Consider the following 26,003-nt stretch of genomic DNA (forward strand, 5'->3'; position numbering starts at 1 on the left):
TTTCTTTATCATTATTGCTAAATCTGTGGTTGGAGAGAGATATCAGAGATGCTGCTTTAGAACTTCGGCAGCGAGATACAATCAGTTAAAAGGCACACTTGACAAACAGGAAATGCTACATAAAAAAGAATTTTTAGGTCTGCTCCGAGTGATGTGATTCACTGTTCAGAGAACTGCTTTGAAATGTTCAATTTATTACCTGATTGAATTACTCCAATGAATTGACAACTACTTGGTAACAAGAACATCATATTAACATCCAGACTTACAGCGGTGAAAGCTGGAGTCCTTTGGACAATGATGGAGCCAAAGATTTTTGTTTTACTTCTGTTCTAACCAACATGCACAAGCTCTATCTTATCAGAGGCTCAACAATCTAACAAGGTCTGAAAGATATTTTGGAGTAATTTTTCCACAGCTTCTTCTCAACCCATCCACCCTATAGTGACTTAGTGACCTTTACATGTCAACTTTAACCCAAAATCTTCATGTAACTTGCTGCCATATATTTTAGCTCTTGTTCAGAAACATGAACTTATGCTTGTAGTATGCTTCTCATTTCTCACTTCTTTGTGCTGTCCGCTTACTTCAAACTAGCATTATCTTTGTCTTTTTGCAAATCTCATGGAAATAAATATGAATCTTTAAGGCCTGCTATTTTGAGGGAATCTGAGTATGTTTTCTGAACTACTTAATCTATGATTTTGCACATGCGAGTTCTGAGAAATTGCTGATATCTTTGTTGATATCACTTTTGAATTTAGAAATAAGAGTAAAATAATGCTTAATAACAGTATCCTCTGCAGACATATTTCCTAGCTTAACAGCTTTAATTGCATTAAGAGAGACAACAGTCAAGAAACAGCAGGTATGGCTTAAAGTTAAGCCGTGTTTTTGAAATAAAGCTTTTTAAAGCCTATCTTTTAATCCAGTATTAGCCTGTTTAAATGGACTTTTTGAAAACACAGAAATTGGTATGACACAGCAGGAGAATGAGTCACTGGCTAACCAGAATTCTGTATTGGGATGAAGGAAACCATCTCGCTAGGAACAATAATGCAGAACTCTGCTCAGCTTACACAAATGTATGAAGTCACACCATATGTTTAATACACTAGCAAAATATTTATTTTATAATGATAAAACAGAAGTGAAGGATTTTTTTGGTGTGCACCAGTAATTGTAGTAAAAGAATAAGGGGATTAATGGACTCTTTATACATTTCAATGACAAAAAATCATAGAGGTTAGCAAATTCAACTGTTCTCCATTTACAAGCATAAAACTTACCATAATACCCCCCCAAACACATATATAAAGAATTATAGTTTTAAAATCTATAAAAAGTAAAAAATATACAGTCAGAAGATCTAACTCTTATTCAAATCTTTAATATAAAATTGTAAACATTTATTTACACAAAGGAAATGTGTATAACAAAATTTTGAGCACCCTTTTCAATTGAATTGTGGTTTTTGGAAGGCAGTGGATGTTGCACAGTGACACACTCACCTTTCCTACCCAACCAAAACCGCAGTTTATAAATAAAGCCATGGGCGGCTGGCTAGGTAAAGTTCAGGGGAGCTACATTTTATTGCTCTGAAGCTGCAGCAAATGGAAAGCCCAAGTGCATATACAGACAGCTACATGTGAGAGGGCATAAAGGCAAAGCCCAGCCCTATCCACGCACCTATGTAGATCTAAACCGTATTTCCATTGAACTGTTTCAACATTGTTACAGTGATACCATATTCTTAATAGTCTGATCATATTATGTGGACAGGGACCAAAAACAGAAGTAAGGGCCGTTTTTTTTCTACCAGGTTAAATGCTGTTAGGATCCTGTTCACATACAAAGACCAATGGGCATTACAAGCCAGTTTGCCTACAATCACACTTAAATTTAGTTCAACAGTACCATGGCCGCTATAGACAAGGCCCTGTCATCAAATCTAGATACCTTCCTGAACAAACCCTCTGGTCAAGCAGAGCAATATCCACCTTAACTTCCAGAAACAGTGGAGGAAAGAGTACATCTGCATTTTCCTGGACAATTAGCTGGATTGCTTTTTTGGTAGTAATAATGCAAACAGCAGATGTTCTTTCCCTCCAATTATGAAATCACAACTGGATGGATTGTGTTTTGACTTACTCAGAAATATAGTCTGTGTGCAAAATCTACCAGAGAATGTAGCAGATTTCACCACAATCTAAACAGGGAAGAAAGAAAATTGAGTCCTGCTACCCTGTTACTTCTCTGAAGTGTTTGTAAGGGGGAGAAAAAAGTGACACTACAGGATGCCACTTGAAATTATGAGGTCCCAAGCACCCCCAAAAGGAAGGGAAGGCACACTGGTGCAAAGTTAACCCTTAAAAATAAAAATACAGCAAATACTCCTTCCCCTGCCATTGCTAATTTATCTATACTCTTCTAATGACACTTACCTTGGACCAGTTTTTGGTTTAACTTAATAGTAAACCAAACTCACTAGCTCTTTTCTTAGATTGCCAGTATAAGAAAAATTAGCATCATTATTTGCATATCAACTACCTATTCTAGAAAATATCAGAAGAGTGTCAACAACCAAAGTCACTAACACTTTTGCTTTCCCATCCAAAGACAAACTATATGTTACCTTTCCAAAAGCTCTACGAGGGATTAAGTCTGCTTCAGTGAAGTTTTATCCACTATTCAATGGTGGGATCCACTGATCAATGCACATTTTTCACCAACAGTTCAACATGATACAATATCAAACCTGTTTAACAGAGCGTAACTAGTTCACACTAGGTAAGTGTGTAGGACAAACCATGTTCCATGCATATTTGGAAAGGGTTAAAATATTAGTGTTAAAAAGCAGTTTTTTAAAAGTGCAAATTGTCTGATAAAGAAGCTGCAGATACAGTAAAATATTTTCCTTCTTCGAATTCAATGTTATCCTTCACTTCCCCTCTCCCATTCTAGAAAAAAGAAAAAATCCTCTCATTTCTCTGCAGTGCAGAAAACTCCTGAAGAAGCCAGTCTGTGTTGAAGGAAATTGCTTTTAAATCACAATGCTAGGTTTGGCTAGGAAATTTAAAGGAGTTTTCCAAAAAAAGTGGATTTAGAAAGGGAAGAGGTATTTGTGCATTTAAAACAAAAGCTTTCAACTTTATTTTCATTTTAAACTAAATGTTAAGGCAAGGTGGTTTGTTGGTGGATAGAGGATTTTTTGGTAGAAAGTAAGGACTTTGGAACGCTGACTGCTCCCACTGCGTTTTTGTCCTTTCTGGGACTGACCCCAACATGCGAATGAGAGGGTCTCCTTGGGCTGAGCTGAAGAACCAGCATCTGCTTCAAGGGATATTAAAGAAGTAAACCCACCTGTCAATAGCAAGATTATCAAACTCATAACCCAGTATTAAAAAAAGGTATTTAAAGGGGGAGACTTCCATATTAGAGCAATCCTGACAACAGGTACTCCCAGGCTGCCTGTGCTATTATTGCTGATAAGGACTTTTCACCTCTCAGCCAAATTCTTTTCTCCTCCTTTTATCCTGAAGTGAGGAAGTCTTGTGCTCATGATGTCACTGGTAACTTTTGGGAATGAACTGATCTCAAAAGTTAGTTTTACTTTTTACAACAAAGAAACAAGATGAACTGTCATGAAGCAAAGCCTTCATTTAAATACAACTACCTTTGGAAATAAGTTATGAAGAAACAGGTGCAAAGTAAATGTCTTTACAATTCATGTTAAACCTACTATTAAAAGTTCTCCCATAAGAAATTCCCCCTTTAAACACAGCAAGGTATAAGCCAAGAACTGTGCCCCTCTAAAACAGAGTGCAAACTGCAGCTTAAAAGACTACAATCTATTAAGAAGACTACCTAGGCTAACTGGCCAGGTTTTAATACTTTCTTTCATCTATCACCAGCATCTAGAAACATTTACTGTGAAATATCACTTGCTTATTGAGAGTACAGGCACACGCTTCAGCAATGAAAAAAGAAACTGAAAACATCTTGCAAGCGTACTCAGTTGCATACACCCTCTTCTCAAATAAAAAGTCAGAAGTTTGATGGAAAGTACTGTAATAGCATGTCAAGCTATGAACAATAACGATCGCAAGTAATAGCTGCAGGAGACTAAGCCCTAACCACAATTTGTGCAACTATGTGCTTTCTTTCTGAACTAGTTCTGTGGAAATTTATTTTTAAATAATTAAAAAAATAATAATTTCAGAACACTGCAAGTGAGATTTCTGAAAGGCTGGCTAGGACACGCACAATTCTGTTTGACCTGTTCAGATGTGCGGCAACCTAGAGACATCAAGATAAAACGCACTATTCCTGCAGACCTGCTTGGGTGCGCCATTACCATACATCAACGTTCATTGAGAAGCAACTCCAGTCCCTTTCCCAACCATTTACCTCTAATGCCTGCAAGTCTCCTCAATGCCACAGGTTTTTTGGTCCAAGTGTCATTTATATTCCATGAAATAATTAAAAAAAAGTAAACCCCTCCCCCCAGCCCCATTTTAATGAGTTCCTAACAACTCATCCAAATCATTCATCCACTCCTCTGAAGTCCTGTTTTTCAGCAAAGAGTCTATCAGATCTGTGTCACCAGTTAAGTTCTGAAGTCCATTATTGCCCGACTGGCTGCTGTAGGCAAAAGGCAGCTCTTGACTAGTTGTCCTCACAGGGTACCCTTGGCTACAGTGCAGATTACCTCTGTTGGGCAGTTGCTGATTTGGATTCTGGTTGAAAGCAGTCAGATCTGGAACAGTCTGGTTCATGCCAGGCAAGACTTGCTGTGAGGGTACCTGCTGCTGCGTAGGTGGGTTTGTCCGCTGCTGCGCGCCTAAGGACGACGACAACATCTGCCCAGAGACAGCAGCATTCATAGAGGTCATCGGTCTGCTGGTGCTTAGGCTTACCTGAGGCATTCCTTGAGCAAACTGTTGGTTGGCCATCTTTAGATGAGTTTGTTGCATGTGGAAAGAGGAGCTGGCAGTAAAGGGTCCTAAGCCACCGTTTCCTTGCGTCTGGCTGTTAATATTAGGGATACCTTGGTGTTGCCAAGATGGATTTTGCGCCCCCATAGCAGCTGGTACTCTTGCCATCTGTGGCTTAGATAAAGTTGGATTCAGTGCACCTTTATTGTGCTGCTGAGAAATACTTGAGTTTGCTAAGGTATTCTGCCCATACCCAGCAGGAACAGCAGCACCCTGGCCCAAGCTGCCTTGTCTCTGCATTGGTGGCTGTCCGTTGGCACTCTGAGCTGCGTGCTGTGGAACCATCTGCGTCATACCGGACGCCAAGTTGTACAATCCCCCGCGCTGCATGTTTTGCATACTGCTATACTGAGTCACACCCCGATCCTGCTGACTGGAGCCTGACTGGAGCGGAGGAACAGAACTGTGTCCCGGTCCCATCTGGATCATGTTCTGGGTCTGAGGAAACATCCGTGGACTACTCGAGTTTGACTGTCCTAAATTACTTACCCCAGGCATGGCTGAAGATGACCCTGAAACACAAAGAAATGTTTTGTGTATTAACCATCTCGGTTCAACCAGAGCCAGGCTAGGCCTGCTGACCCTCTACTCCAGAAAGGAGGTGCAGCTACCTTTATATAAACCAATTTATGGAACTGACAGACAGCAGTATTTCAATTAAAGACAAAAGAGTGAGATCAAGTTGGCAGTGCTAACTAGGGCAGCAACTGACAAACACATATGACAACACCCTAAAAAATTTGAATGCCACTTCTGGGAGTTCAGCATTATTCTGAAAAAAAGGTTTAAAAGCAGGACCCCAATATTTCTTTGTGAACAGAGGCGTACACACATACTTCAAAGTGCATGCACAATATACCAGGCTCTTAAAAAGACCTTACTGCCCATTCACTGTCAGTCATCCTGTGCATACACAATGTATCTCCTACTGCACCACTGCAGTATTTCCAGTCCTACACTTTCATAATTCCATAAAGTTCTGCTTTATATAACTTTCAGCAATTTTTTGTCAAGTATCTTTGGGATTTCCACAGTGAAACATTCACTATGTTAATATGCAAAGAGTGATAATCACACAGGATGATTTGCAAAAATAAGTCTTCTCAGCAAATCAAAAAGAAACCAACGACCTTTGCCCTTGTCAACTCTGAGTAAAAACGTTCTTGTAGAAGAGAACGTCCCCATACTTAAAGAAACCAACTGGGGAAAAGCCTGTGAAGTAAAGGCACCTATCCACAAACACACACATCTTAGAGTCAACCAAGGGAAACTTACCTACGCTAGTACCTTCTCTCTTTCCAACTGCAAAATTTTTGTATTTTAAGAGAACTGAAGAACATTAGCTCTTCACTGATTTAAATTAATTATCCAAACACACTGTAAAAGCAACAGTGTTACAGAAAAGAAAAAGGAGTCTTACTGGAAAAGTACAGTGAAGAGGAAGTACACATACCAGGATGTGAGATGCAAAGAACAGTTATAATCAATATATTAAAATTTTTCCTGGTCATAATGACATTCATTATGGCAACATGTATTCTAAACAGACCTACCCCTGTATTCCTGTAAAAAAGCTGACAGAGGAAAAAAAATTTCAGTGCAATGTTTGAAGGATGCTACTTAGCATTGTTAACACACAATCCCTTTTTTATTGGTATCAAGTTTTCTCAGTTAAGTAACAAAGCCAAGTTACAGTTCTACCAGGCACCACGTAGTCATGAACACTGCAAGAATGAGGTTATGTTTCTACTTGCATCTTTCACCTTCAGTGTTAATTTCTGGGGGAATATAAGAGCAAGGCAATAGAAGGACAGGAATAAGCACATTTTCTGTACTTTTGGTTTATTCAGAAAAAGAGAGAAGCAGCTTCTGGGTACCCTGTTAGGTAAGAATTTGTCAGGTAAGGAGATGAGGTTTTATTTGTTTTTTTTTTTTTAAATGCTCTCTAGTTCTTCCACATTCATAATGCTATTTTAGCTTAATGGTAACAATATCTTTTATTTATCAGTGTTAGTACACTAAATACATAGCAAATTTCTTCTACAAAAAACCCACACAGGATACCAATATGTAATGAAGAGAATTAGAGCTTGCATTCCCCTCCAAAGATAGCAGGGATAAACATTAAGAGTTTGAAACTCATCCTGGTAGATGAAGGAAATAATAAATCATGTGCTTTTTGTTAATGAGGGTCTGTGGTAAATATAAGCAGAACTGATGTTATGTTTCAGGAAAAAATGAATCCTAACATCACATAAATGCAAGAAAGTTAAGGAGAATTTACAGACTGTAAAGGGAAGGGGGGATATAAAAAGACCTTTAGAAAAATGAAGGTACTTAAGATTTTTACCCATTTCCAAAGCAATATTAACGAATCAGCAGTGTAAGTTGAGCTAAGCAAGGTACCAGGGACAAGGGAGGCTGATCGTTTTCAACTGAATCTCAGTACAGCTCAAAACATTAAGGCATGATGACACAGCAAGATGATGCATTAAATTAATTAAAAGCTATCCAGTTCAGGAACTTTGAAGACCCCTTCCTTTTAGTCCTTTTTTTTTTTTTTTGCCACTAATTCAATTGCCTTATCTGTTTACCTGTGAACTGTCCAACCTGTTGCTGGTAAGGATTCTGCGGCTGATCCTGATACTGGGGAGGTGGTCGAGTCAGGTGCCGCTGCAGCTGCTGCTCTTGCTGGTGCCGCTGTTTCTCCTAGGAGAGGTCCAACACAAGAGAATTAGAAAACAAGTGAAGCTTTTTCAAGGGTAACTCTCTTCGATAGGGATCAAGGGATCTGCGTACTTTTACGAGGAGCTGGTAATTACAGGGGTTTCAGCAGCACTAAAAATCAATTCAGAAGTTTTTTTCTGAAGGTTCAAGCACTCAATTTAGTCTGATAAAGGACAAATCTAGGAACTGAGACAAGGCAACAACAGCATGCATTACAGAAGCAATTGCAATGCATATCTGAGTCCTTCAGAACACTGAAATCAGGGATGCTAGCCTTTCAATCAGTAATATATTCAACAGACATTTTCAGAAATCCTCTAAAGACAAAAAACAAGACAGCAAAAGCAAGTGTGTATAAAAAAATTCACACATACTTTTTGCTCCTCACCCCCATACCAATTTAATTTTAACAAGATATCCAACATAAAAGTACAAGTCAAAAATATCAGTGCTACAAAGTAAAAAAAAGATATAAATATTTTCTAGCCTTTGTTTTCAAAAAAAAAAAAAACGCAAACCCAAATTTTTATACACCACAGGTTTTCCTAGAAGATTATGGGTAACTGCACAACTAAGTTTATAACAGAAGCTATATCAGACTCGTAATCATTGCTCAAAACTATTTTGTTAACAATTCACTAATTCAAACAAAGTCTAACAGTGATTCAAAATAATTTGGCCTCTTCAAAGTATCTAATCTGTACCTAAGTTATAATAAATCTATCAAACAAACAAAACAAGCAAGCCTTCTGTAAGAAATATTTTGGGGGCAAAAGGAAATTGTAAGTCTTTGGGGGAAGGAAGGGAGAGAATGTACATGTGTGAAAGACTGCATGAGACTACACCATCAAGATCTCAGTGTGCAGTTAAACAGCCAAAAGGCTGCTTTTACTATATGAAACATATAAGGGATAGCATTTCTGGCTTTTATTCCAGAGATGAGATTGAAGCACTAAGTTTTGGGAGAACTACGAAGTGATACAACGCTCGACTGCCTACTTATCTGAAAGGCTGCACAGGGCAGAGAAGGGGACAGAAACTCCTTTCTGAGAGTACCGAAGCAAAGGAGCAAGCAATAAGCCTTTAAAAAAAAGAGACAAGCACAATGTAGCAAATAGGCAGATACGCGTCCCTACCATGCTTTTAAAACATCTACAACTACGAAGTTGTTGAGACATGCAGAGGAATGAAGAGCACAGGCTCCTTCACAGAAAGGACTTGCTGCCTGCAGGACCAGTCAAACCTGAAAGAGCCCGACCACAGAAGCCAAGGAGGGATGCCACAGATCTACAAAAAGGCATGAACCCGAGATGTCTGGCTCAGCAAAAAAGGCTGCAGAACAGCAAATGCAAAGAAAGCTTTAGCGTGGCAGACAATGGCACTGAAGTTACTGGAAACTACAGTTCTCTTGCAAAACAGAGACCAACTGTTTCAGAAGCCTTTTGGTAAAACTACTTCCACTATCATACCTATCTGAAGAATTAAATACCAAATTAGAGTGCTAACACGATCTAGGGTGACCGGGCAATGCAAGCCCAAGGAATGTCACAAATGCAGTACCCAAGCCTGATCAGCAAGAAGCTCCAAAGCAAAGCTGCTCCTTCATTTAGATTCAAAGTCTCGGCATCGCTGTACAAAGATACAAGTTAATCGTAGTCATCGTAGCTAGGACAGAAATCATGTTTTAATACCAATATTCACTATCGCAACACGCACTGTATTTCTGGCTAAGAGGCAGGAAATAGGAAGGAGAAAAAAAAGTTTCAACACTATGTTCGAGAGATGTTACTTATCACCCTGTTAAATACACCAGCCTTCTGTTAAGAGCTTGTTATCAGCATCAAACTAAGTCCATTACTTAGCTAAAAAACCAGTCACAACTCAACCAGACATTGCATATCACCCATTCACCAGGGCCACACAAATACAAACAGGATGCCAACATCCCATCTTTCCTCTCCACCTTCTTTTGAAGGGTACCTGTTTGTCCATATTTTGGGAGAGTATAAATACTAGTAATTTTTATCATTTGATACTAACATAGAAAGCACCAAAGAACTGAATGATTTACTAAAAAGAAAGTGCTGGATTTATACATGAGTTAATAGATCATACAGAAATCATACAGTGAATCTGAGTTCAGTGATGATTTGGGTATTCTTTGTCTCTCACAGACTTTGAGAGCATATTCACAGCATGCAATATTTTTTCCACCCCAATATTCCTTCAGCCCAGTCTGTATTATGCATTTTTAATTAAAGTAGATGTATGGCCAGTGATAATCTCATGTTTTAGTCAAGAATTTCAATGTACTTTTTCTTATCGTTGGGCATATACGCAGTTCATCGGCCTTTCTTTAAATCATTGGCTCTTTTCTTCATTATCCTCGAAGACAACACTTCTCAGCAGTACAGATCATTACTTTTTTTTTCCTCCCAAAATATGTAAATAGCAGGTTTTCCCTGGGTCTCACACTTTGAAAATTAATTTCCCACTTCCTCCATACTAGACACTAGTAATTTCTTTGTACATATAGTAACTGGAACAGGCCTGTATGGGTTTTTTCAAGGATGCAGAAAAGCACAGATAATGGGAATTAAGGCCCTCTGGGCTGATTTCCAGCTGAAAGACTTGCAAAAGGTTTAAAGCTTAGATGGCTTCACACAAGCAGGCTGTTTCCAAGAGAGACAGAAGCACCTTTCTGCACAGTCTAAAGGGTAGCAGAGTTAATTACTTGGTTAATCAACTTCCTCCCAAAAACAAATGAAAGCATTTCAAAATTTGAAACATAACTGCCGTGGCACTTGCATAGAAGAAAGCAGAAGGCATATTCATCTTAGAGTCCATCTATACTCATTGCTTCTGTTTTCAGAGCTCTGGAAACATATCAGCAGTATCCCAGCCTCATCTTTTGTTTAGCTCTTTGCCTGTCTTCCTTCACAAAGAATCACACCATCACTGGTATAATACCTCCTCTCCCTGTAGTTATTGCCTTGCATTTCCTCACAAGTAAATTCCACCTGTTTTATACACATATTCACAACTGAGTCTTGTAATAGCAGAAAAACTAAGTCTCAGCAGTTAAATGTATTTGAGATACTCTTATATAAGCATATAAAACAGCAATTACTTTTATGACACCAAAATGCCTTTTAGTTTACATCTCCTGTATTGCAAGGTGATAACTGTCCTGCAAGATTTCAAGTGCTGCTTCAGTCCACCAAAGCAAACCAGCGCAAAGACAAAAGACTGACTCCTCTTACCTGCTCAGCTAAAAGATGTTGCTGTCTCTGCCCCATTAGGAACTGCTGCTTCTGTTGCTCCATGAGCAAGTGCTTTTGTTGCTGCTCCCTTTGCTTCTGCTGGTCCATCAGCATTTGGTGTTGCTTCATCACTGCTGCTTGCTGCTGATTGCTGAGATATGGTGTGCTGCTGTGGTTACCTGCCATGGACACTGTGGGAGGCTGGGCACCAACGCCAGGGCCCGGGACAGAAACAGGAACACGAGGAACATTAGGAGAAGGATTTTGATCCTGCAGAATACAGAGAGTGACATGAGTTACAGAAGAAGGTTAGCTCTCCAATTTTACAAATCCCACATAATTATGCAGATGAACAAAGTCACTTTCATAGCAAAAACCACAATGTGTGTTACTATCTTTCGACAGGATAAAGCAGACAGACTTTATAAAGTATGTATAGGGAGGGGAATCATCTTATATCCTCAAAAAAAGAAAAAAATGCTTTTCTGTGCATTCACACAACTATTTAACAAAAATTACAACAGTTCCCTATATTGCCATCTTTATACAATAACCTCTCCATTTATGAAGCTTCTGAGGGAAGAGGCAAAGTATCATACAGTTTTCAATTCACCGAATCAAAGACGGCCAAAGCCTCGTTTATCAAGTGTCAGACATAAAAGTGAGAGCTTGAAGTTAACGTCACAAGCTCCACAGCATCCAGGAAAAGAGGTGTTAACTTCAGTCTCACTTACCACATTCCCAAATTCCAGCTCAAACAGATGCACATAGCTTTGTATGCTCCTAATCAGCAAGAGGAATACTCCCAGTTACAAACAGCTCTTCAAATCCACCAACTTCAGTTAACCTTGGTAGCAGGATTTCAAACACCGTTTTAAGTTATCTTTATGCAAAACATTTAAATCCTACCTTCTCCAACACTATTTAATTCAGCGAGTGTTTATGCCTCTCCTCTTGAAGTTGCTTTTGTTAGTAACAGAGTATTTAATATTTGCAGGTGAAGGGGAGGAAGGCTCATCAGTGACCAAAACGAAGAGTCTAACCCATCTTTTCCAGCAAGGCAATCACTACCACCTTTCACAGAAATATTACTAGAGTTAACCCAGTTTTATTATTTTTCTTCATAAGTGTCTGCTTTTTTAGAAGACAAATTGAGGAAAAAAAATCAATTACCACTAAGTTTAAAAAAAAAAAAAAAGCAATTAAGACTTGATACTGTCCTCTTTGTACCAGCAAATCCATTTGAAATTTGACTGGCAATTTTTGTCATTTTTAAGCACAGTTCAGTCTCAACTAATTATGTTAACAAATATCATTTTCAAGATTAGAATTTAGCTAATGGGCTGGGCTGTCAGTTTTCACTCGTTGCAGTTTCATCAGAAATCATGAGCCAAATATAGGTAATGCAGTGCTGTCTAAGTTTTTCTATATGCAAGCTTTTGGCAAATTCTCCAGAAGTGTTGATTAATATTTTTGTTATTTCAGTGCACGTGTGGCAATGTGTATGTAAGGTCACCTTCAAGGTTCTCAGTGAGAGGGAGATGCGACACACACAATCATCACAAGCCTTCCCCTTCATCTTCCACCAAAACATTAAAATTTTTGTTTCCCAAATTTTTTAAGGGGATTTAACCTCTCGGCGTCTTAAAAATGAGACCAATGCATGCTTTGTATTTTTACATGAGTGTGATCTTTTCCACAGATTAACCAGATATTTGTCACTGTTTTTTTGTTTTGCCTTACTGAGGAAGCATAACTAGAGCAGGAGCTCCGACACCTTTTGCTAGAGGAGTTTTAATCCTTATAACAGAGACCTTTTTTCCCCTCAAGAAGTCATTCAGCACATGCATTACAGGCACAAATTACAAATTTCCAAGTCTCTTCTCCTCCATCCACTACATAGATTTCACTTGCAGAATACCTGTGATACCAGGTGTACACTGATATTTATTATTGCAAAATCCTTTATATATCATAAGGCAAACAAGCACAACCGACACTTCTTTATAGGAAAAAACCTGAAGCATATTACTTCAGCACACAAATATTATTAACTTCATTCTTAAAGACAGATCCCTTCCCATGCTTCCCCAATTCCCATCGATTAACTAGTACAAATTCTTAGATTTGAAAAGGCTCAAGGAACACCCCCAAAGAAAGCAATGCAACCCTCACCCCTCTTCAAAGAAAAGCAACTCAAGACATCTGTTTATAGTAAGTCAACTCTTGACATCAAGTCAGGGACTAAAAAGAAGGTAAAGAAAGCAAGGCTTCTTTGAGAATGTTGTTTAACACCAGTTTTATAAGTTATTTTGGGCAAAAGTTTACAAAGCATCTATTTATCTTTGCAAGTAGTAACTTCTATAAAGTGTGACAAAATTTGTTGCCCACAAAGTATATTAAGCTGGAAATCACAAGTTAGCAGCATGACTTAGAATTGGATATTAAAAACTGTCCTCAGCAGAAAATACAGTTCTCGATTCTTTTCTCAGCTTATTGCATATTCTAATTTTCTACTTTAAAAACAAGTGGCCACTGTTTTGAAATATTACTAAGTAATCTGCACTCTAATCTTACCTATCCAACAACCTCTTGCAAAACCTTAAACCTGCTACTGAACAAAGGCAACAAAATTCAGAATATTCACCTGACTGTGTGGCAGGAGAGGTCGGTAGGCAATGTTTCCAGACTTCGGTTTCAGCAGGATCATCCCATTCTGGTCATCGCTCACATGAGGCAGCGGTGGCTGCTGGCGTTGTTGTATGTAAGCCAACATGGAAGTCTTGTTCTGAGCGGGTACTGTAACTCCCTGATCACATTCCACTTTGTAATGCGAAAGAGGCTTGGTGTTTCCATAGTCCAGCATAGAACCTTGACTATTCACAGGGTTCTGGTTCAAGCTGCTTTGCTGATGACCCAGCATACTCACATGATAATTGCCTCCAGCTCTTGGTGAACTTTTATTTCCCATATTAGACATCATGAGCTTCTGATTGTTGAAGTCTGGCTGGTAAACTGAAGGACTGGTGGGATTTTCCATGGTATATGGGACAGCCAGCGGACTGTGAGAAGGCCCAGACTGTTGCCAGCTAGACATCTGATTAGTTTGGTGGACCTGTGAAGCTTGTTGCTGGTTCTGCAACATCTGGTCTCTCTTCTGCTTGGCAGCAATCTGCTGAAGTTGATGAGCAGAGGACATTTCTTTGGCACTTCCTGTGCCCTTCCCAGGTAACAACACATTAGGGAGAGGCCTCTGGACGTTCTGAGAGTGGTTTGATGCCTGCATCATGGGCTGGTTCGGATTTTCAGTCATCGACTGACTGGAAGGCTGAAACATAGCCTGAGAACTACCAACTGCTGGAGTAGCAGCACTTACAGGTACAGAAGCAGCACCAATAAATGCTGGACCTGAAGAAGTGGATCTAACCTGCGGAGATCCCATCTGTTCCTGTTCAAAGGCTGCTGGGGAAAACTCAGTCTTTATGTTAATATCCTGTGGCAATGGAGTCTGTGCAGCTGAATTTGAAGAATCTGCATCCTTTTTCTCTTCAAAGTCTTCATTAAAGAGATCCTTCATGTCTTCATCAGGCACTGATCTATTAAGCTCATCAATAAGCTCCTTCCATTCTTGCTCATTAAGATTAAGATCAGGCATCAAGTTGTTCTGAGAAATAGAACCCCCTGCTCCAGCAATCATACATGGAAGATCATCTACAGGCTCCTGTTTGAGTTCTTTGTTCAAACCCAAAGGAAATGAGTCATCAGCATCACCACCTCCATTCATCTGCAAGTTGGAATCTGGAAGACACTTTTTGCTAATGCCATCTAGTCCCACTGAATGTTTTCCATTGAGTTGTAAGGTATCTCCGCTGGAAGATTTCTTATCAAGATGATGCAGTGGAGACACAGGAGGCATTCCATTGGAAGAACCACTTACTCCACCAAGGCCATCATCACGACGTAGTTTCTTTGACACAGAAAATACATCACCGTAGCCATTCTGCTGGTCTCCATTCTGAGGGGAAGCAGCACTGTCAAGCTTTCTTTTCACAGTCTCATGGAGCTGCTAAAAACAAAGAGGAAGTTATTTAGTTATGTAAAAGCCATACTTCATACATTAGAACAATTATTTCTCAACAGAACATAGTCCAACTCTGAATACGACATTTTAGGAAAAAGAAGTTAAAAAAGGTTAGACCTTTGCTTTGATAGGATGTTTTACAAGTCATCACACAAGATGACATCCTTACTATAATCTGCTAGGATAAACCTTCAAGTACGTACTAGATCAAATGTAACCACCTCCTTCAAACAAAAACAAAAGCTGACAAATACTTTGAAAACAATAAGAAGTTGAGAGATTGCTATGAACCAGAACATATTATGCCTTCTCTTCTTCAAAATGCAAAAATATTGAAGAATGTTAAGATTCAAATTTTGCATGAGGAAAAAACCTCTATTTTATTTGCTTAATGTATCAAAGTCTAATTGTGCTGTAGGACTGCTTTATAAAGCAGCCACAAGTTTAAATACTTAGGAAAAAAGAGCACTTTTATTGTGATTATAATCTTTAGAGGAGGCTTGTGTAAATTTCATACACACACACATTTTTGGCACTAAGCAAGATCAGTCTGTCAGCGGTGACCATTGTCCCTTTCATGCTTATCTAAAGAGTGATTCAGAGTTCAATCAATTCTATCAGAGCAGAATAAGTTTATTCCTTTTTTTTTCCCCCTCCTATATTTGCCAGCTGCTAATCATGCGCAATGACGGCTAGAGCACCAGCCAGCTTGTCTCCCTTCTAGGGAATACTCCTATTCTTTTTCTTGTAGTGCCACCTAGAAGCAACCAGAGGGAACAGCAATAGGATCTCAATTTTACAGCCACAGTTTGGGACCCTTTGTTCAACTTCACGTTTCTGGCAACAGTTTCAAGTGTAAACTTCTTTCCAGCAACCTCAAAAATATCTGAAAACACAATTCACACACACACCAAAAACGGCTATAAACTTTTCCTTCTCCCAGGTGCATTCTATTAAAAAGAGTTTTGCTTTGCTTCTCCTGGGATTGCTACGCCAGCACAGACAAACCTGTAAGGCACAGACACTGCTCAAACACAGCAGTGTGCTTAAAGAGGGAGAGCTCCCGCGACCTGTAAGAGACGCCTTTTCAATCCTCAGGGGGACACAGGAGGACAGCCCCCACAAAAAGCCACCTGTCTGGAGTTCCTGTGCTGTCCTTGCGGTTCGCTGCACAACAGTTCTCTCAAATGGTAGAAAAGCAGCTCAGTAAACATACTTGTCTTGAGGTTTGTTTATTTTAATATTACTTGCAGTCTCCATATACAGTCCACTAACCCTTGGGGGAAACTGCCTCATCCAAGAACAAACGGGAAACCTCAACATCTCAGCACTCAAGCAAAAGCTAGTATGTAGGGCCAGCACAAATTATCAGAAGAATTTTAAAGCACTTGCCTGGGCAACAACTCACTAATTTAGGGATAGAACACTATTTCACAGATAATTTTTGTTTAAACAGTCTACTGTTAGCTAATCTTAGGAAAACACACCATTCAATGCCTGCATAGGTAACAGCAAAATCTTATTTTTATCTGAGGAATAGACTGCAGCTTCCAGGAGACCAGGATCTCTTAGACCCTTCATGGAAATGACAGCACAGCAGTAAGATCAGCAGAAGACTTGGTAAGAGGTGGTGCATATTTGAAGAGGAGGCTGGAACTGGGTTTTTTTTTTAATCTAAATATTAGGTCTACACCTTGGAGCAGCAGATATAAAGCAAATTTTACAAATACTGACTTGAAAGAATACAGGAAGCTTTTTCATAAAAAGGCAAAACAAGAACAAAGAGCAAGGGAGCTTTAACTCAATGGCAACATTTGGCTTTCAGCAAGTTTCCTATTGTTTACTTAATATTCCAACTGGGAAAACTGAAGCTCAAGGTGGATGAGTAACTTGCCCAAGGTCATATGATGAGTCAATCCCTCAAAGTTTGGAAATGGATCCTCCTTAACTTTAAATCATTAGGAAAAAAACATTCCCTGAAAACTGACGTACAAGTAATGAGTTTACTTCATACACTGAACATATTCTTCTCACAGTTGCAGCAAATTTCCACAGGAAAACAAAAAAGGCCCTCACTGAAGGCACTGCTGTAATTATAATTCATGTAGACAACTCAAGCCAACTAGGATTTTGCTAGAATTACAGCTGTAATTGCACACAGTTCATCACAGGCTGCAAAATCCTCCTACGCTGCTGAACAAGTATTCCAGAAATTAATCTATGCAAAGGTCTGTGCTGTTGCACCTACACCACTTGCAATATATATATAGCTAACTAGTTTAAGACTAACCCATTCAGCCGATAAGCTGCACTTACTGTAGTCTAGATAAAGATACAGACCCCTAGTATCCATCACGTGCTCTCGTGCTGTCTGTCTCTCAAACCCTAGGAGCTTTCAAAACTGTGGTCATTGTAATGCTCAGATATCTGATTCTGAACTGACTAGCATCAGTTGTTCTAGACAAAGTCATTCTTTCACCTCAAACTGTATTTGTCAAAAATAAAATAAAAAATAAAGAGAAGAAAATTAAAAAAAGAAACTTTCATAACCTCATTAGCGAGGTAAAAATTTGGGGCGACTGCTTCCAACTTTGCTTCACCTCAGCCAAATCTAAGATCATTTGGAACATACCCTACCTGTACAAGGGAGTCAATACACCCATACAGAAGGCAACAATCTGCTTCTCCCTATGAGGAAAGACTGAACCCAGGTCTTAACAGTACACTTGACACCCATATTTTACAAGCTATTTACCAGCTACACCTGCATGCTAGTTCATTTTTCATATTAAAAAACAAAAGCCAAAAGTGTACCAGGATATGGCAGCAATACCTGTATACTGAGGTTTATGCCACTATAGTTCCATTGCCTGCAATAGAGCCAGCTAACTAGCTTAAAACTAACCTACGTATGCCTACAAGCTACTCGGTAATAGAGCGGTCCATTCTCCTTCCTCCTTCCTTCCCCCAAGACAGTGCTACAAAAATCTGCAGGTGCCAAAAGCTAGAAGTTCCTTCTCCTTCACTAATGGAAATACATCCTGATACCTTCTGTTTATTCATTTTTAACTTTGAGTGACAGAACTAGAAATTATCACAACTAATACATTCACACAGCTGCGCTGCAAATAACGCAGCCTTCTCTTGTGAGGTACCATTTCTTCCATACCACCTCAGCTCTCTATTTCTAAACAGAAAAGTAAACTTGTTAAATACTGTTCTTGCGCTGTACATCTGGCTCTACCTAAAGCCAGTTTTGAGGGAAAAAACAGCATGGAGATTGAGATACAAGTCAGACAACAAACTGTGAACATATCAAGCAACCCCCCCCAGAGTTCTCATGGCAAGAAAAACCTGTTCTCATCTGGCGAAACTCAAAAACATGGAAGCACTGAAAAAAATAAATCAATTCACTACTAGATTAAGAAAATCCTTTTAGCTTTAAGCTTTTTGTCTGCCATCATTTTGTTAGGCTTGGGACCCTGTGATATGCTGCTCACAGTTTTCTTAGCAGGATCAATGTTATTTACAACACATGAGCCAGTTTTTTTCCATTGCCACAAGATGGGATACAGAAATGCCTTCCCCCGTTCTCAGCCTACTCAGCTTCCCAACAAAAGAAACCTCCAAATTCTCTGCAATGAAACTATTTAACATTGCCCAAAATCAATAGGTATAGCAACCATGCAAAAAAGGATGTAAACAGGCCTCAATCCTTTGGGCCAACACAAGGCACACAGTCTGATGAAGAGGCACTCAAGGGCCGTATGCAGCATCTCCTCCATATCACGTAATCAGAGCTACATTTTGATCACATGACCAAAAATAGACACTCCACAAGGTGATTAGCAGATATATTCATCTGGCAGAAGTACAAACCCACGTCGGGCCACAACTGTGGATTCCTTGCGTGACCAGCACATGAACAGATAACAAAATGCAGGTGTCTTCCTTCACTACACAAGGGGTGTCCAGCACAAGCAGTGTCCGTTCACATAATTCAGTGCACATGCATGCTGGACGTGACTGGGACACAGGACCAAGCTGCAGGGATGGACGCATGCCCCGTCACATGATGGGGCTTCCAGCAGGCTCCTAAAAACAGACAGCATGGGACAGGCTACATGAATTATACTGATAAACTATAGTCAAACTCAGCCCTAAACCCATCAGTTTTACCACAATGACACGCATCCATACTGCAGTCTTACTGCACAGGCAAGGTGTCAGATTCCATAAAAACTGGCCACAAACTAACACGGAAGCCAAAGAACAAGAAATAGGGAAAGATTTAAAACTTGATCTCCAGCTTTTCTATTAGCAAATTCACTGGCAGAGTTCAAAACTCAGAATCCAGCATTCTCTTCCAGTGCTCTTACCACACCCAGAGAAGAGGGGAAAGGGTCACTTTGATCAAGAGAGTTCACTTACTACTACTAACAGTGGCACAAAGTTGTTCCACTTTTTAAAAAAGAGGAAAAGATTACTCCAGAAGTCAAAAAACAAATACACAATACTTTAAATTACTTTTAGATAATCATCTGAAACCAACAACATTTCAGTGTGTTAGAACTTAACAAGAATGAAATATTATTTCATGTTATTTTCTTGAAAGCATGAAGTCTTTCAAACTGTAGTATTTTAAACAACCGAAGACAGTTGACTCAAACTACATTTCTAAAAATCCCATAATTTGCTATACTTTGAAACCTGTAATTGAAGGCAGAAAATAATTATAGAAACTGCACAGAAGTTCAATTTTTGCAGAAAAATTCCTAGTAAAATTACAGAAACAAAACTTTTTTTAAAAAAGTCTCTTTTATACTGCATCTTTTAGGCTTTGTCATTTTTGTTGTTGTTCTTAAAGTATCTGTTAAAGAAATTAAAATATTCTCACAGGATTTAGAAGACCTTAAAATTTTTGCATTTTATTTGAAATAACTTAATTCTAAGCCTGAAATGGTGAGCTTATGTCCACAAGGATTTGTTATGAAACATCACCAAGAGAAATGTAATGCTGATCATTTTCAAAGGAACAAATGCTGTACTAATCTCCAAACATAATAATAAAAATCTAGTTTGAATTATGCCTCCCAGCCTAGATACCTGGAAGGGGAAACTAAAATAGAACATGCTGGTTCTTCCTTGGTGGAAGTGCTAGTGCTGTAGAAGAGAAAAGCTCCCATGGAGCAGAGCTCCTAACAGCAGGCCCTGTACAGACACAGATTCTCCTCTCCTGCCTGGCCGAGGACAAGAACAACGATGACAACCTCTTGAGCCGGAACAACAATGCAAACATCAGGAATCACAATATACGCGTATTGGATAGGAATCATGACGTTTTGACTACATGACACACTAAGGACTCTCCCTTTACTGAGAGCTTCCAAAGTCACTCTCTCCTTGCAAGGAAAGCATTGTATTACCAGCTGCGTTTCTGCATTCCAGCGTGCTGTCAGAACCAAACTGCTGGACTGATTTTAATTTTGACTTTTACTTTAATTCCAGAAGACTTTTGTATTTGGGTGACTGCCTGCTGGAGTGAAGAAGGGCTGTGGATAGGCATGTCTATAAATATCCCAGCCTGTATTAGTCACAAGGGGCAGCTTCTGCTACAGAATTGTTCTGCTGAATCAAAAAAAAAAAAAAAAAAAAAAAAAAAAAGCAAGCTGTGCCTTCAGCTGCAATGCCGGATCCTCCACCTCACTTGAACTTAAAAAGCAGCGGCAGAGCAGTCACTCCCAGATCTTTACAATTTAGGAAACATCACTGCATATCTAACTCATCTGCTAAGGGAAATGTTTCCAACATGCAACAATATCTCACCCAGAATTAAAAGGAGACAAAGAAAAACCTGTCTGAGCTGTTGGGCAACAAACTATCACACTTGTCAGCAAAAACAAACAATGGTGGCAAGACTACAACTGTACTATAGTTATGTATAAATAATGTGGAAATAATTTGCTATTTTTGTGGTAAAACATAATTTCACAATTTAACACCCATGTACCACAGCTTGCACAAAAATCAGATCTTCTGAACTGTTAGCGCACCAATCTGAGTTTTTTTAGTAGAAGGTTTTTAGTGCTTGTCATTACAACCCAGGCAACATTTCCTTAAATTTATTACTTAGGGTTTTTAAACGAAGCCACACATTTCTCCACTCTCCTCAGACTTCAACTTATTTTTAAAGCATTTACTTGGTGCCTTTGCTCAGCTAAGGTTAACTTAGCACTTAGCTGTTTTCACTATAAAGACTTCTATCACCCCCAAGTAAATCCTTGGTTACTAATGCTCTTCAGATTTAACACAAAGCATTCCCAAGACAGGCCACCGACTAGATCTTCTCTGTCCGTTCCAGAAATAGTTTGTGGTTTTGTGGCAGTCCTAGACAAAGCAAACCATCTACACAACAACTGTTCGCAGGTGAAAAAAATAGTAAGAAACGCCGAGCAGCTCTCCTACCAAGAGACCACATCACAAAACTAGCAGTGAAGGCGAAGATCCAGATCTTAACACTCTACTCATTCATGTGTCAAGAAAAAATTTTCTGCTCAGCTCAGTATTAGACTACATTATAATCTATGCAGAGAAACAGAAGAAAGCCCACCCTTCTGGTGTACAGAATTTAAACTAACAAAGTATTAAAATGTACTTTCTCAAAAGAGAAACTGGCAAAGAGCAGAAAATGTGCTAGATGACAAGTCCTTTCTCTTTCCAACTTCTGTTTCTCAAAAATGTAAGATTAGAACAAGGGGCAAAACAAAACACTAAACATCATCTGCTTTGAACATAGTTGTAGTAATGTCATCTTAAACAGAAACACAAACCACATTTCAGTTTTTCCATTTTTCATTAAACAACGGTCTCAAGTTCTTCGGTTTTGTTTTGTTTTTTTAAAAGAGGAAGCTGAAGATTTTTTCTTTTTTTTACCCCCATCAAATGAAGGACAGGATTACATGGTGCACCAACCATCCAGAGGCACTTCTGTACCAACACTGCATTTTCTTGGTTTCTGTGCATGCAAATTCTAGCACTACCGAGCAAGAAAACACAGGATGAAGCTGTCTCTTCTGCCTGTAACTCTAATCCATCCAGCTGCAGGATCTAAAAGAGAGAAAAGACTATTGGAAGAAAATTTTGATTTGGGCCATGTGAAAAACCATGTAATATGCTATAAAGGAAGTGGTGGTGCTCATCCTGTTCCCCCAGCTATTCGGAAGCTGCCAAGCAGAGCATCTGGGAGCGCGTACACTGTGCACTGCACCCACTTGCTGCAAGTGCAGCTTCAGGGCCTTCTGCTGCAAGCCATGAGATGCTAGGTAATTTGGCAGCTCACATATCCTTATTTATATGAGCTGCTTTCTCTTTGAAATACCAAAATAAATGCTTCACTAGCTTTCAATACATAGTACTAGTTTATAAGAGAAGATTCATATGAAGCTTTACGGAAAACTCTTGATCCTAACAGCAGCAATGGTGCTGTTACAATAGTACTATTGATATAATACATGTTTAATTGACCTAGTAGCATTCTTTTCAAAGGAATGCGTCCAGAATATTTTAAAAACAAGATAATTTTGGTGGTAATCCAAAAGTTTACTGAACACTAAACCATACCCGCGTCCTTCCCCTACACAGCACATGCTTCGCCTTGATAACAGTTACATGATTGCTAGTGGTAAAACATCAACTTTCAGCTCAGAGAGGAACCCTTTATGCTAAAGGACCAAAATCAGCAGCAGAGGCTTCTTGTTGTGTTAAATTTTTTTTTTTTCCAAAACTTGAATTACTAAATAAACCAACTTTATACCCTAGTAATGAGATGATGAATCAGCAGCTGCAATTAAGCTTACAGTCATGTATCCTAGGAAGGAAACAGCAGGCCAGCACGAGGAAGAGTCATTCATACACTAAAACCCTCTTCTGTTGTGTAAATTGGCCACTGGCAGCAGCTTCCTGCACAAGAAGGGCTTCCCCAGATGTGCACTGTATTTCAAAACCACATTGCTGTTGAGAGTCCTCATTATAATGGATGCTGATTAAATCAAATCCACATCCAAAGCAATCTGAAAGAAATGCCACCAATGAATCAGAGACATCTTTCTTTTAGAGAATCAATCAATATGAAGAAGCATGGTGGCAGTTTAAGCAACAGGATTTGACATGTTAAAGAGCTCCATGCGCATGTAACAAAAATACACATTATTAACAGTTAGACCCCATACACAGAAAAACTTAGAGCCCAGAAAGGAAGCAAACAGAAAACCCACCAAGTCTTTGGATAACAAAACATGAGTTTGAGTCATCCAAGTTCTGACACAAATTGACATTCAGGATCAGCCTACTAAACAACGGCTACCCAGAAAGTTTTACAGAATCACTGCATACTCTTCCTCCAAGACTTTTCTTTATGTATCATATGAGTGCTCTAACTGTATCACAAGGATTTTAGTCTTCAGAAAAGTCTGTATGTCCTAGAATCTCATATGTATGCTACCAAGAACAGAAACAATTCAGCCAAGCACCACTTTCATTTCATATTGCATATATTATAAACCACACACATGCCTGTCTAGTGCTAGTTACATTAAAGCTAACAGCGTGCCCCATGTCATGTACAGTACAACACGTACAGTAAGTTCTAATGATACTATTTTAAAATCTGCAGCTAAGCGAGGTCCAAGACAGCACAGAATCACAGCCTCCCTTCTTCTGTTCTGATTTGATCTTGCTCAAAAACTCAAACACACAGATCATCATAAAACCACGATCTGACATACATGTTAACTTGAAAATGTATCATGTTAATGCCGGCATCACATTTTAAAGCATAAGAAGCAGCATGGTGGCAGTTTAAGCAACAGAATTTGACATATTAAAGAGCTCTGCGCATGCTAACAAAAATACACATTATTAACAGTTAGACCCCCCCCACAAAAAAACTTAAGAGTCCAGAAAGAAAAAAACCAACAAAACAACAGCATTGTATGGTTTTCATGCTGGTCACCACACAGAAATACCTGTTTTTGTGAAAGATGGTGCGTAACCTTTAAGAGGTTATCCTACTAACCTACATTACTGACGCATTAGTACAGCATAGTATATTTAAAGGGCTCAGGGTAAGTTAAGCAATAGCTATCCTGATATACAAACGCGGCTGCACGAACATATCCTGACAACCAGAAATGCTAGAAAAGCCAGAGAAACATTAAGGTTTTGAGTTAAGCCAGTTTTTTAATGGGTGGAGTGGGATTCCCATAGTGTTCACACCCACTTGAGTGGCAAATAAGCAACTGCCCTTCCAACACCACTCTGCTAAAATTCCTTCCGACATGCAGCAGAATTAACAGAGACATTACTTAAAAAAGAAAGAAAAGAAATTCACTATCAGTAAGAAATGTATCCTTATAAAGTGATCCCACTCAACATCCACTGCCTAAACTAAGAGAGAAACAAAACAAGAAATTCCCACAGGCCTCACGGTGCTGTTCCCCTGACAGTTTCTCCTGAGAGTTGGGGTGAAACAGCTCGGACTGTAACTCCGCCGGCTGCACAGAGCGCAAGCCCGAAGGGCAGCCGCAGAAGAAGGGCATGCGAGCTGCCCCTTCCTCCTCCTCCCTCCGCTTCCGCGCACTCCCCCGGCGCGCGGAGGTGACAACAGGGGAAGCGGAGCACCCGCGCGGGCGGCCAGGCTGCGGCAGCCCCGCACGGGCACCGGCCGGCCCGGCCGCCTCGCCCCCTCCTCCGGGCGGCGCCAGCCCCCGGCTCCCCGCCGCCCCCCGGCCCCGGCTTACCGCGATGAGCGTGCTGCTGCGGCCGTGCTGCTCGCCGCCCGCCGCCTCGGCGTCCAGCCCGTTGGCCCCGCTCCTCTCGGCGCTGCCGGCGGCGGCGGCTGGCGGAGGGGGCGCGGGCGGCGGCGGCGCCGGCGGCGGCTGCCGGTGCTTGCCGGCCCGCTTGGCCTTGGCCTGCAGGCAGCGCTGGTGCAGGGCGAAGGTTTGCTGGCGCTCCAGCTCCAGGCGCTCCGGCGACACGGCCTGGTAGCGGGACTCGCAGGCGCTGTGGTGCCGCCGGCAGAGCTCGATGCGCCGGCGGAGCCGCTCCATCACCGCGCTGTGCCGCGGCACCACGAACTCCGCCATGGGGCAAGGGGGCAGCACCATGGACCGCAGCGCAAGGGGGGGCCGCCGCCGCCGCCGCTCACCGGCTCCTCGGGCCGCCCCCCGCCATGGCGGGCGCGGGGCTCCCCCCTCGGGCCTGGCCCGGCCTCGCCGCCCCCGCCGGCCTTACCTGCGCCCCCCCGGCCGCGGCTCCCGCGCGCCGGCCCGGCCCGGCCCGACCCGCTCCCCACCGCGTCCCCCCGCCCCACTTCCTCCTTCTCCCCCAAGGCCGGTGCCGCGCCGCTCCCCCTCCCGCGGCGCCGCGCAGCGGCCGTCGCCCGCTCGCCCCGCGGCCCGCTCCGCCGCCCCGGGCGCGGCGGGGTCCGGCGGCCGCCGCTCTCAGGCGCGGGCCGGCCCGAACCCCCGACTCCCCATTGTTATCCGCGCCGCCGCCATCTTGAAATTGTTTTTCCCCTCAAGAGCCGAGTTGAGAATAAATAGGCGGAGCTTCCTGGGTGGCGGGCGACGTCACGGGCGCGTCGCGCGTCACGAGCGCTGAGGGACATCGCCGCCAGCCAATGGGAGGGCGGCGGACCGCGGACGCGTGGGCGGGCAGGGCGGCTGGCAGGACGCGGCCGTCAGCGCGTTTAAAAGGCAGGGGCCGGGAAGGGGCGGGGCGGCGCGGCCGGGAACGGCCACTGGCGCGCGGCGGGGCGGGGCCTGAGGGTTGAGTGACATGCGCGGCAGCGCAGCACGCCCCGCCCCCCGGCGGTCACTGAGGGAGCGGGCGGGGCCCCGCCCCGAAAGCGATGGAGGCTGCAGCGGCCTCTTGCTC

General features: G+C 41.3%; 1 protein-coding gene across 2 annotated transcripts; it reads right to left on the bottom strand.

Moving 5' to 3' along the window:
- Positions 1–1,105: 1,105 nt before the first annotated feature.
- On the bottom strand, positions 1,106–25,333 carry MAML1 (mastermind like transcriptional coactivator 1). 2 transcript variants are annotated; one of them, XM_064521058.1, is made up of 5 exons: positions 24,866–25,333; positions 13,635–15,050; positions 10,988–11,257; positions 7,592–7,706; positions 1,106–5,509 (listed from the first exon to the last, which is right to left on the bottom strand). In XM_064521058.1, the coding sequence occupies exons 1-5, from the start codon at positions 25,229–25,231 to the stop codon at positions 4,518–4,520; spliced, it is 3,159 nt and encodes a 1,052-aa protein (XP_064377128.1). In that variant the 5' UTR covers positions 25,232–25,333; the 3' UTR covers positions 1,106–4,517. The 2 variants fall into 2 exon arrangements, with proteins under 2 accessions (XP_064377128.1, XP_064377127.1); XM_064521057.1 differs by having other exon boundaries at positions 13,635–15,053.
- Positions 25,334–26,003: the final 670 nt, after the last annotated feature.

Source organism: Dromaius novaehollandiae, chromosome 15 (assembly GCF_036370855.1).
Source record: "Dromaius novaehollandiae isolate bDroNov1 chromosome 15, bDroNov1.hap1, whole genome shotgun sequence".
Taxonomy (NCBI): domain Eukaryota; kingdom Metazoa; phylum Chordata; class Aves; order Casuariiformes; family Dromaiidae; genus Dromaius; species Dromaius novaehollandiae.

Coding starts and splice junctions, on each gene's coding strand:
- MAML1 (XM_064521057.1), bottom strand. CDS start 25,231: ATGGTGCTGCCCCCTTGCCCCATGGCGGAGTTCGTGGTGCCGCGGCAC. Junction 15,054..24,865: donor GCAGCAGCACGCTCATCGCG/GTAAGCCGGGGC, acceptor CTTTGTTTTTAG/CAGCTCCATGAGACTGTGAA. Junction 5,510..7,591: donor ACAGGTTGGACAGTTCACAG/GTAAACAGATAA, acceptor TTTGTGTTTCAG/GGTCATCTTCAGCCATGCCT.